The sequence below is a fragment of the Conger conger genome, chromosome 10 (genome assembly GCF_963514075.1).
Source record: "Conger conger chromosome 10, fConCon1.1, whole genome shotgun sequence".
Classification (NCBI taxonomy): Eukaryota; Metazoa; Chordata; class Actinopteri; order Anguilliformes; family Congridae; genus Conger; species Conger conger.
The window spans coordinates 38,835,460-38,848,257 of NC_083769.1; the positions used below are offsets into that span (position 1 = coordinate 38,835,460).

At 40.8% G+C, this 12,798-nt stretch overlaps 1 protein-coding gene across 1 annotated transcript in view; it reads right to left on the minus strand.

Annotated features, from left to right (window-relative positions):
• Positions 1-4,099: 4,099 nt before the first annotated feature.
• mapk13 (mitogen-activated protein kinase 13) overlaps positions 4,100-12,798 on the minus strand; it is a 14,254-nt gene continuing 5,555 nt past the window's right edge. The window contains exons 6-12 of the mRNA XM_061257008.1: positions 11,981-12,028; positions 11,777-11,891; positions 10,860-10,931; positions 10,461-10,540; positions 6,879-6,957; positions 5,719-5,892; positions 4,100-5,362 (exon numbers count right to left, since the gene is read on the minus strand). Of these exons, the coding sequence (XP_061112992.1) occupies positions 5,280-5,362; positions 5,719-5,892; positions 6,879-6,957; positions 10,461-10,540; positions 10,860-10,931; positions 11,777-11,891; positions 11,981-12,028 (651 nt within the window). The 3' untranslated portion in view covers positions 4,100-5,279. The remainder of the gene's footprint in view (positions 5,363-5,718; positions 5,893-6,878; positions 6,958-10,460; positions 10,541-10,859; positions 10,932-11,776; positions 11,892-11,980; positions 12,029-12,798) is intronic.

Consider the following 12,798-nt stretch of genomic DNA (forward strand, 5'->3'; position numbering starts at 1 on the left):
CATAAAACATACTGAAGGACCAAACATGAAATCGCGACATAATAGTTACATTATACTTATTAGAATGCACTCAGAACATTGTGGTTGTTTTCTTGTTTCATTTATTTATTTATTTATATTACATAATTTCTCTAATCTTATAGGCTACCATTTGTCCTTAGTGTGTACACAGCATAAACTGCTATATTAGCGTCCCTTCTCGATTATTAATTATACCTACTAATTTACACTAATGGTGTACAACTCCTGGTGAAATATAATTTAAATTATCGTCATGAAATACACTTTATTAGGTGTTTATTAGACTTATTGATCTTCTGCTGCTGTAGCCTATCCACAACCTATTGTGTATTCAGATATGCTCTTCTGCAAACTCTGCATACTCAGAGATACTCAAACCACCCTGTCTGGCACCAACAATCATTCCACGGTCAAAGTCACTTATATCACATTTCTTCCCCATTCTGACAATTGGTCTGATATGCGTTTATGCATTAAGTTGCTGCCACATGATTGGCTGATTAAATATTTGCATTAACAGGTTAGTGTACAGGTCTACCTAATAAGGTGGTCACTGAGTGTATATCAATGGCACCATTCAGGCAAGGGGCAGCCCAGGAGAAACAGATGTATTTTTGGCACTTTAATCATTGAAAAAAAAACATTACTCAGATGTGCAGGTCTATATATGTACAGTGTCATCATACTACACACTTGTGTTCAAATAATATGTATATACTGTAGCTATACTGTACTCTGTTTACACACATACATCTTATTCATAAATAGTTTAGTATGTAGGAAATGTTGGGTCTATGTTCCCATTTCCAAATAATGCGGTAATCAGGAAGAAGTAGCTATAAAAGTACTATTGTGGAACTACATAGCCCTGCTTACATACTGTATAAACATAGCATTAAACTGACTGGGGCAACATTGGCTCAGGCGGTAAGAGCAGTCACCTGGCAGTCGGAGGGTTGCCAGTTCGATCCCACCCTGGGTGTGTCGAAGTGTCCCTGAGCAAGACACCCAACCCCCCTAATGCTCCTGTCGAGCTGGTTGATGCCCTGCATGGCAGCTAATTGCTATAGGTGTGTGTGTGTGTGTGAATGGGTGAATAAGAAAAATAAATTGTATATTGCTTTGGATAAAGGCGCTATATAAATGCCAACCATTTACCATTTACCATTTAGAAACTGAACACGTTGGGTTGAAAATCAAATCTATATTGCCTTGCTGCCAGGGCAGCCTGTAGCGTAGTAGTTAAGGTACATGACTGGGACACACAAGGTCGGTGGTTCGATCCCCCTAATGCTCCTGTCGAGCTGGTTGATGCCCTGCATGGCAACTAATTGCCATAGGTGTGTGTGTGTGTGTGTGTGTGTGTGTATGAATGGGTGAATAAGAAGCATAAATTGCATATTGCTTTGGATAAAGGCGCTATATAAATGCCAACCATTAACCATTTACCATTTAGAAACTGAGCACGTTGGGTTGAAAATCAAATCTATATTGCCTTGCTGCCGGGGCAGCCTGTAGCGTAGTAGATAAGGTACATGACTGGGACACACAAGGTCGGTGGTTCGATCCCCGGTGTAGCCACAATAAGCCGCACAGCCGTTGGGCCCTTGATCAAGGCCCTTAACCCTGCATTGCTCCAGGGGAAGATTGTCTCCTGTTTAGTCTAATCAACTGTACATCACTCTAGATAAGAGCGTCTACCAAATGCCAGTAATGTAATTACACAAGAGACAGTTGGATTACATTTCACAATTCTGTATTTAACCATTTTATCTATAATCAAATAAGGAATGCAATACAGAATATTCAAGCCACTTGACTTTCTGCAATTATCTATCTAATCAATCAATTTACTGGCTATTACAATCTTTCTTCATTAAAATAAATATAATCAGTCGGCTTCAGTGTTTATCCATGAATAAATAGAAAGTTCAAACCTGATACAAATTAATTGTCACATGTGGAAGGAAAATAATGGCTAATATGGGTGGAAACACCAATATGAATCACATTAATGAGGCACTGGGTCACCACATGCCAACAGAAGAACTTGTCATTGCATAGAATTTACCAGTCTCTGGAATTCTGCAGGGGAGGAAATGGCACCATTCTTCCACGAGAAAGTCAATCAACTCCTGCCTTGTTAACAGGTGAAAAACACCGTCACCATCATTCCAGAATCTAACATGAATGTTGAAAAGGGTGCAGATGTGGAGAGTGAGTAGGCCCTGGCACACAGATGACACTGCGTGACAATGACGGTGCTTATAAGCCTGTTGGGTGATCACACATGCCCTGTAGATAGGGGCACTGTCATCCTCAGAGCAGGAAAGTAATGTTGCATCATGGAATGGAGGTGATCATTCAGAATAATTCAGCAGTGATTTGTGATTAGTCTTTCTGTCAAGAGTTTCATGCCAATATCCCCATAGGGATAATCAAATATGGCCCATGAATCTAAATCTCCTTGGTATTCTTTTCTCCCATGTAATTAACTGAACAATTAATGCTACACACTTCATATCTGATTCCCAGGTAAAGGGAGTGTGATGAAGCTAGCAGTTCTTCTCTTCCTCATAAAACAGCAACCCATGTCGTCTTCATCATTGAAGCTCCTGCCAAACAAGCACCGTCATCCTTCTTTCCAAGTCCCAGTGGGCTCATTTTCTAGTAATGCCAACCATAATTATGGACAACCAGACCTGGCCAGCATTTTTGTACACAACCCTGAACATGGTAGGATGCTAATAGCTTGATTAGCTCAGGAACCACACCTGCACCTGTGTGGGTGGGCCTTTCAATGTTCTTTGTGTCCATTGTTTATCCATGCATTTACACCTGTTTGACCAACATCTGTATATGCACCGTTTATTCGGTAAAGGAAAATAATTGTAGCATTAGAATATTCAGAAATCCTCTCAATGAAATTCAATTTTTTGTGTTCATGCCCAGATATGAAGGTTCCAAAAATAGACTAACATGGCACCCATTCAGAAAAAGTAGTGGTTCTGTCACTGCATTCTATGGTATTGTTTTAAAACTTTGACCATGGAGGGGATAAGGAACTGAATGGAACTCCCGAAATAACGACAGCAAGTATTTCAAAATGTAAAACTAAATTTGGCAGTGACCACCAGTCAAAAAGCAAATCCAAAATGTCAGCTTAGAAATTATGTTATATGTAGATATAGATTGTAGATTACCTTTACACAAGATATTAGAAGCTTTATCTGTTGAAATTTCATTCAACATCAACTGTTCAGATATAAATTAGTAAATACGCTAATCAACAGTTTTTCTCAAACCATTACTTTGTTAAAGGGTCAAATTATTATTATTTTTAATCAATTTCTGTGGAGAATATATTCAAAAAGAACCAACATTAATTTCCTCTTCATGCCAGAAAAGTACACCAAAATAAAGGCTGCCCATCAAACCTTAATATTGTGAGAATTTCAAATACATCCTGATTCCATGCTGCATAATATATGCTAATGCAGAGTACCCTCATACACCACAGGCACATCAAATATACTTAGTGAGCACTTTATTAGGTATTTATTAGACTTTTTTAGACTTATTTGTCTTATTTGTGTTCAGAGATGCCCCTCTGCAAACCACTGTTGTAATGTGTGCTTATTTGCGTTACTGTCACCTTCCTGTCAGTTTGGATCAGTCTGGCCCTTCTTCATTGACCTCTCTCATTAACAAGGCGTTTTTGCCAACAGAACTGCTGCTCACTGGATGTTTTTTGTTTTTCGCACCATTCCCTGCAAACTCTAGACGTTGGTGTGCATGAAAATCCCAGGAATTCAGCAGTTTCAGATATTCAAACCACCGTGTCTGGCACCAACAATCATTCACTTAGATCACTTTCCTTCCCCATTCTGACATTTGGTCTGAAAAACAGCTGAACCTCTTGACCATGTCCGCATGCTTTTGTGCATTTAGATGTTCCCACATGATTGGCTGATGAAATAATTGCATTAACAAGCTGGAGTACAGGTCTACTTAATAAAGTGCTCAGTGAGTGTACATGCCCAACTGTGCAAAACCCAAATAAATAAAGCTGCCAAAATTAGGTATCACCTCCTATCTTTATTTATTTTAATAGCATAGTTTCAGATTCAGCAAACATGGGGAAAAGTGATCACACCTTTGTTTTTGTTATTGATAATATAATATTTTCCTTTCAGAAACAGAGGGAAGCAAAAGCTATGTTTAACAGGAAGCTACAGTGCAGCAAAAACAGCTAAGCTAATTATTTTGGACCGTTATTTGAGAATGATGAATTGATCTTGAAAACTATATGTGATTTCCAATATACTATGAAGTACAGCACATTCAAAAATAAAGGAAATGGGGAAACAACAAGGGTGTGATCCCATATTTCTCCATATTATACATTTAAAGGCCACAATACAAATATTGCATTGTTATTTCCTGTTACTAAGCAGTCTACCAAACAGACAGTTGAAAAGCAGATGAATTGCTGTGATCGTCTTTCCACATTTGTTTAAGTGCACTTTATGAAAACCACAATGGAAATAAAGACATTAAGCCTGTTCTCATGAATAACAGCAGAGATTCACACCATTCACAAAAAATAGAAGAGTAACAAGCCTAGTCTACTAAAACAACTGTAATCATCATCAAAATCACTCAAACGCAGAAACACACATTCATTCCCATAGCTCACTCTCTTGGTCTCATAAAATAATATGAAAAAAACAACAAAAAAAAACAACTACTACATCATAAGTGGCTTAAAAGCAACACACTGTAAACCCAACAGAGAACGAACAAGCCACCCCAGCCACATTGTAAACCACATGTTTCTGATGAATGAAGAAAGTCACCGTCTGTGTGGCGATGCCCTCGTGTAAGGCCAGCTGTGGTGTTACTGTGTGGCAGCCGTGCTCCAGACTGAAGTACGGTTCAGCTCTGCACTGTCTGAGCCACCCAGCCTCTGCAGTCAATTCTACCAGAAGCAGGGAAACAGCGGGACCGACACACTGCGGCACAGGATGCAGAAGGAAAGGACCTTGAAAATGTGTCCTTGTGTGTGTGTGTGTGTGTGTGTGTGTGTGTGTGTGTGTGTGCGTGTGCATGTGTGTGTGCGTATGTGTGTGTGTGTGTGCGTGTGTGTGTGCATGATGGGAGGGCAGTACTTGTACTGCTGTATTGCTTTTAGCATTGGAGTGAGGACTTTGTCAGTATTTGTGTAGTGAATTTTCGCAGTCACTTTGGTGTTGTCTTCATGACATCGACAGCGTGTTTCGCCTCTTTGAGTCACGACGTGGAAACGGGACAAAGCTCTTCACCTCTTTATAGGATAACGCTACAGGTCAAAAAATGGGAAAGAGCACAGATCAGCACAGTAGAGTACAGATTTGCCAAAAATTCTAGTTCATAAAATTCGCTAACGGCACAAATGCTCCACACTGCAGTAAAGTGCAGTATAGACGAAAGAGCCTGCAGTCGAAAAAGTGAATGAGAATGAGGGGCAGATAAAAGGTGGAACACATGATCAAATAATTAATGATGAATTGGTGAGTGCACTGCAAAATAAGGGTTTTAATTCTTGTAATGTGTCTCAAAGTCCTTTTTTTTTTAACTCTCAAGCCGAACATCCAAATATAAGACTAAATACTTGTGGAGAATGTTGTTTTTGCGCAGTTTGAACGGTGTACTCACTCCGCCACTCCTCGATGGACATGGTAGCATTGTCACAGCTGTCGTCGTACGGCTGAGCTTCAGGGGTGTCCTCTGGGTCCCTCAGGCCGTCGAAGTAGGGGTGCGCCAGGGCCGTCTCCGCCGTGAGACGAGCCTCGCCATCCAGGACCAGCATTTTCTCCAGCAGGTCAACCGCTAGGACGGGGGTCAAAGAGAAAGGAGCAAATAAGGGTGAATACCAATGAAGCAAGTAGCAACCTAGATGTAGTCGGCATCACCCTAGACTCATTCTCAGTCCATAAATGTGCTTAAATGAAATGACACTGCTTATGCATTTGAAATTTTCGAAGGGGGGGGGGGGGGTTGGGGGGAGGAAGTTGAATTTATATGGAGAAAAAAAATTCCTTGAAAATTAAGCCCATTTTCAGATGTACCAAGAAGCTGCCCATCGTTTTTCAAGTATTTTTAGTGCAGAATTACTGGCACTGCAATTAATACTTTCATGATTAAGTTAGTGCTTCATCAATTTATAAGAGTTCTCAAAGTAGTTTGTTTCACAAATTTATATTGATTGATTGAGTCTAATCATACCTAATAAAATGCTCACTGAGTGTATATTTCCCACATTTTGGTCTTTAGTGGGTTAAATGATACAAAGCAGCACATATATTTCAGTTATAAAGCCAGTCCCCCTCTGCCACCGCCACAGCGCAGACGTCCTATTTCTAATTAACAGGAAAAAGGCACCAATGAATACTCTGGCAACCTTCTGTTGCCATGGAGACTGGTCATATAAGGACACTGCATCACACTGCAGCTGAAAATGTCCAGCATATGCAAAGACAGTCTAGACACACTATATGATAGAAAAAGAAACAACATACACTAAAAACCGAACCGTAACACACGCGGCATTACCGTACAAATTCGGCAGCTAAAAACGGCATCGACCAGCAGCTTGATACAACGTCTGCCAACACTGAAGGCCGTGTTTAAGCCTGGATGACTAATAGGGTACATGTGCACCCTCATTTATTATATATTTTTTGGTGCGATGAAGCTTGATATATAAATGCCAAGGGAAAAAAAAGCCTACACAATATTACATACTCCCAACCAGGTTGATGGCACAGAAAACACAATCTGGATTTAGATAGATTTAGGTAGAGCTAGCTACTCACCCTGAACACTAGCTCTGGGAAAGAGCGTGGAGAAGTCTTTCCGGGGGTAGTGTGGGAGGGAACGCACATAGCTCCGTGCCTGCTCCCGCACCACAGGATGAATAGATAGAGAGGGAGGGGGGGAGAAGAGGTAACGTGTTAATGAGGACCTGTGCCAATGAAGACACAGGAAGCTGACTCCCTCAAGGTGAGAATTTCTATTGTGACAGACATCTGACATCACACCGGCAGACCAATTAACACAGCGGTGTCTTCCTCCCGGACAGAAACGACACATGCCGTTATCTCGTCCACTCACTCGTTCACATCCTCTTTTTACGACACTATTACAACCCTCTTTTACTGCTTGTCTCCGATGCTCAGTGTGGCTTGGTAAGATGGTAAGATCCTGGAAGCACAGTGTGGGCGGTCGGGCAGAATGCCACAACACAAGACCTCATTCACGGGGGAATTATGCAGCTGCTGAATTTTCACAGCACAGTGCAGGCAATGGAATTTATGGAGCTATGGAATCTCACTACAGTGCAGAGGCTGCAGTCCACACACTCAAAGATAATTCATCCTATAAAATTATATTCTGGTTAAAGGTTTTTAACTTCTACAACACACATTTCATGGTGTAACAAGACTGCATTTACAAAGTAAAATTATACTTCTCACAATTGTGTATCTCATTATTACTAGACTTGTGTTCGCTAGAATGGTTTCATTGGAACATTGGTTTGGCTAGGTAAGCTGTTTATTGTTGTTCCTACATAAGGGTAGATAATTATTTTGCACTGTGTCGTATAAAAACGGTTTTATTGATATAATCCATTGTCAGATTAATCTAAAATAAAAGGCCTAAATCCTTATCGTTGTTGTATTCTCAGCACTTAAAACTGTACTTCCCTCTGGAGCGTCTGCCAAATGCCTGTTACGTAATGTAATGTATATACGGCATTTTAAATTAGGGCTGCAACGATTAGTCAACGTCGTCGATGACGTCGACCGTGTAATTTCGTAATTTGCGGCGGCAAACCCAGCTGAGAGTGCGGGAGAGAGTTCATCCAAAAAACCCGAGCATCCAAAGTGTGTGAATTCTTTAAGCCGAAACCCAATAATATGGCACTTTGCGCGCTGTGCAAAGACGAAACTGCAGATTACAGCTGCACGACGGCCATGCACGAACATTTAAAAAGAAAAGATTCAGGAGCTGTGATGCTAGGTTATCTAGCTTGCTGTTGTTATGTAGCCCTGTAACGTTGTCAACATTGCTATTCTCAGACATGTCATTGAATGAGCTGCATTCAATTAGAGTGTTGATTGTAGTGAAATTAACCAAAAATATAACTAGAGCTATAATACTAGAGAGTATTAATGTAAATACAGCCATGATAATTGTTGGAATTGTTATAACGCCACAGTTACACGAACGTTACAAAGCCCTATTTCCACTGCCGAGTTCTGACGGCTCCAGCCACTTAACGTTATGCATACCGGTAGCAATATTAGAGTACTCTGTAACTGCAAAAGTTTGACCACAGTTTTACATTCCATTAATGGCATCAGCGATCGAACAAACAAAAGGCAACATCAGCAGCTGTTATAATTCTCAATGCAAATGTGGATATCCCGTTTCAAAAGCAGTCTTAAAAAATCTAGTCAAAATGAACCAGTTATAAGGTTAGTTAGATAACGTCTCTGATTTTACTTAGGCTATGCGCCGTCTTTGCAGTGGTAATTGCAGACGTTCAAAGTCATAACATGCGCAACATGCGTAATCTAACTCACATCCCACCAAGATAACCGAAGACAAATACCTTCACAGGTTCAACATGCTCAAATGTTACAGCCTACCTGTGGATGTTCTCCTGGTTTCACCCCGTATTCAAAGCTTTAATTCTTTAATTCATCTTCACGAGCAGCCACAACACTATCTACAAAAAGCCCTGAATTCGCTAGCACATTTTAATTCAACAATTTCTACAGAATCAGTGTGCACCAATTCAACTTTCCTAACACAATGCAGTTTCACACCTGGTCAGGACAATGCACACAAGCAGGGACAGGAGATTACAGCCTGAGTCAGCAATATTTTGCTGGGCTCCCTGAGGCAATTGGAGAAGGAAATAATTGTTTTATTAGCTAGTGGCCTTTTGTCTAAACGTCCTGTGCTGGACCTGAGATGCATTTGAATTAGTTACAGCTAAGTACTTGCCATTGTGAAAGATGTTTTTCTTCAGGGCATTTTCAATCACCCTGCCTCCTTTACCCCCATTTTCACCTCAACTGAAATGCCTGATATGTGTGTTCATACTCATCGCTGTAATCTCCTGTCAGTGCACTGTTGTGAGCTGGAGGAGGATACGGTGTTGCTTTGTGCATACCCCACTTGGCAGTTTGATGCACCTAATCAACACAATTCTTTTGATTTTGAGATGTTCGTTATATTATTGTGTCTGTGATCCCATCAATTCATCCAGGCTACAATAAATTACACTCTCTCTCACTAAATCAACATCTTGGCCTGTAATTCAGACAGGTGCCCTTTGTCTGGTTTACTTTTTTTCCAGCTTAAAGAAAAATAAAACTTTTGTGTGGTATATTTGAGATGTGCAGGTATTACAAGCACAATTACATGCAACACTTTCCATGATAATTATATGTCCAAAAGGCATAAAACATATGGTCATATGCAATGGCACATGCTTATGCACTGTAAAGTGGATTTGTAAATTAATATGAGGTTAAAGTAGAAGTAAAAAAAAAGTAGTTAAACTTGAGGGTATTTAGATCTCGTGCTTGGTGTAGGAATGAATACTCTTTTTTATAAAGAATCCCCCATTTCTGGGTGCAACATGAATCTGTATGGACTGCATTGTACTGCATGTAAAACCTTGGACACAGACAGATTGGATAGATTGGATAGATAGATTAGAAGGATTCATTTATATCGCGGGTGATGCAACGGCAGCCATTTTACACCAGAATGCTCAGCACACTTCAGCTGAGGTGGAGAGAAATTAAATGAGGGGATGATTAGGTGGCATGTTGGGAATTTTGCCAGTACACTGGGGAACACCCTACTCTTTGCGAAGTGTCATGGGATCTTTAGTTACTACAGTGAGTCAGGGCCTCGGTTATCGTCTTCTTAAGTTCTTCTTCTTGCAATTTTACATAGCTAAGATTTCTTCTCAGTTTATGTGAGATGTATGACATAAAATGGCAAATTATATCACGACAAAGAAATTTGGTACTTTCCGGATTTTGTACTGACTTATGCAATCACAAAAAACTGAAGAGAGTGACTAACCAAGCCTACACCTTCAGCAGGAGCAGGGTGCATGATGGGATGACTGCTGGCCCAATACATGTAATATGAAGTATCATACTGCCTAGTATATACTACTGTATGACCAGCTGCACAAGCACCTTATTACACCTACGATCATCCCACAGGATCACCTGCAGAAGGCTGAATGACTGAGACCATTCTTTCTGAATGGAAGGCAGCCATGTCGGAGTGAGTACACGGTGTCTGTGTGGGTGGGGCTGAGATTGAATTAGTGTGTGCGTGTGTGGGCTGGGTGCTGTGCATACCTCCTGGCTGTCCAGTTTATGAATGAATTCTGGTCCCGGCACCCCTGTCACCTTCATTATCTGTGTCAGCTGATCCATGTCTGAGGTTGAGGGTCAAGGGTGAAAGGTCACAACATTTAAATCATTATGTCGCACTTTCCCTTCGCTCGATCCCTTTCTTCAAGAGTACTGAAAAAAGAAGAAGCCTGGCCTTGACTGGGCTGCAAGCTATATCTCCTTTTTTCTTTTTTTTCTTTTTTACAGTTCATGTGTCATCAATGTTCAGACTTGCTATCAAAACAATGATAATGACAAATCAGCCTGGCAGACTTGTATTGCATCATCAGAACTGAACAAACTTGTTACCAGCCCCGAAGGACTAAGACAAATAACAGGCAAATAGGACAGACAAGAGGATACAGTCTTTCCCTTTGAAGAGCGTCTTCCCATTGATCATCTCTCCCATGATGCAGCCCACAGACCACAAGTCCACTGCAGGGGCAAGAAGGCCAACAATCAATTGTGACAAACAGGATGACAAAAACATAATCAGGAGAGATAACACTTCTGATTGTATAAAATAATTCAGTCCACAAAGCCCAGATTTTCCCCTTCAATTAGGTTAATGAATTATTCCAAGAAAATATTCATTTTCTTCAAAGAAAAATGAACTTGAAAGAAAATCATCAAATTAGTATTCACGTCATGTTCTTTTTAAACTTAAAACGGCAAACTTGAGTCATTTCCTTTGCAACACCAGTCTCCTTTTTTAACTAAACCATGTCATGGAAGTAGCCAGCCAGGTACGCTGACCATCACTCCAATTGAGTTATGCAAGACAGTTATCGCTTAGTAAAGGGGATTTGCAGATTGCTGGTCACTACCTTCAAACAGGTTACTCTAACTGAAGTGCTTTGTTTGTGTAACTAGAACGGGGCAGCCTATAGCGTAGTGGTTAAGGTACATGACTTCACCGGTGTAGCCACAATAAGATCCACACAGCCGTTGGGCCGTTGAGCAAGGCCCTTAACCTTGCATTGTTCCAGGGGAGGATTGTCTCCTGCTTAGTCTAATTAACTGTACATGGCTCAGGATAAGAGCATCTGCCAAAATTCCGGTAATGTAAAAAAATGACATTTTACTGTATGTTTACTTAAAACTATCATATACATAAGAAATATGATTTGAAATTAATCTTGTGCATTTTTCTTTCAAGAGATGTTTTTCAGCTTTTTATGTTCAGTTTTGAAACTGAACGGACTGGTCCAGAAGGACTAGGATGAAGTTAAGGGGTGAAAGGTGAAGGGTTGAAAGGTGAAGGGTTATGATGGTCTTGCCAGTCTGGGTGTAGTGCATCCAGTTTAGAATGACCTCTGGCGCCCGGTACCAGCGGGTAACAACATAGCCCGTCATCTCTGCGTCGGCTTGCCGCGCCAGCCCAAAGTCCAGGATCTGCGTCCCGGTCACAAGAGAAGAACCGTTACACTCATTAATGCGCTCAGTGTTCTCGTGCCATTGAAGGAAATGACGCTGATACGCACCTTTAGCTCACAGTCTTGATTCACAGCCAGGTTACCGGGTTTAAGGTCCTGCAGAAGACGGGGAAAGCAGGGGAAACAGAGGATGAAAGGACAAGAACATTTCTTGTTTTCTTCTTCTTTCGTATATCGTCAGATGGCCAACTCAGTGTCATGCAGCCACGCCCTCGTCTCCGGTCCTAAGTTTCTTGTTTTGAATTTTGAAGACGAGGAGCAAACATACACACTCCAAAACAAGGCGTTGGATCACGGGAACGTTTAAAATAGAATGAAAAAGATGAAGACCTACACGGTTGAGACATCGACCACTTGTATGGTAGACTAAAACCATATTTGTCTTTTCTCTCTATTCTATGACTAGCAGCCTGTGGCCAAGTGTAGCTCACCAGGGACATACTACTGCTGATCATTGAGAATCAGAAAATCTTCAGGTGCATCAAACGTTGTGTTTATATCCAGCTCTGCATTTGCACCAGGTCACCAATAAACCCTGCCCCAAGTTTCGGTATAATGCCTAATAATATAACTGCATATTTTAAGACTGCCCCTACTTAGGCTACACACAGGTGAAACACACTGTAAAAAACTGGAAGTATAGTGTAGGTTAAAATAGACTGGCATTCTACCCTTAAGCAAGGTGCTAAACCTAAACTGCTTCAGTATGTATATCCTGCTGTATAAATGTATATCATGTAAAAAAGATAATATCAACATAATTGACGACAGGCCCATATGCACCATTTTCAAAACAAACCGACACCCAGGAAGTAGTTTAAGAACCACGGAGCACCCTGCTGGCATTTCCTATGGGGATTTATGTT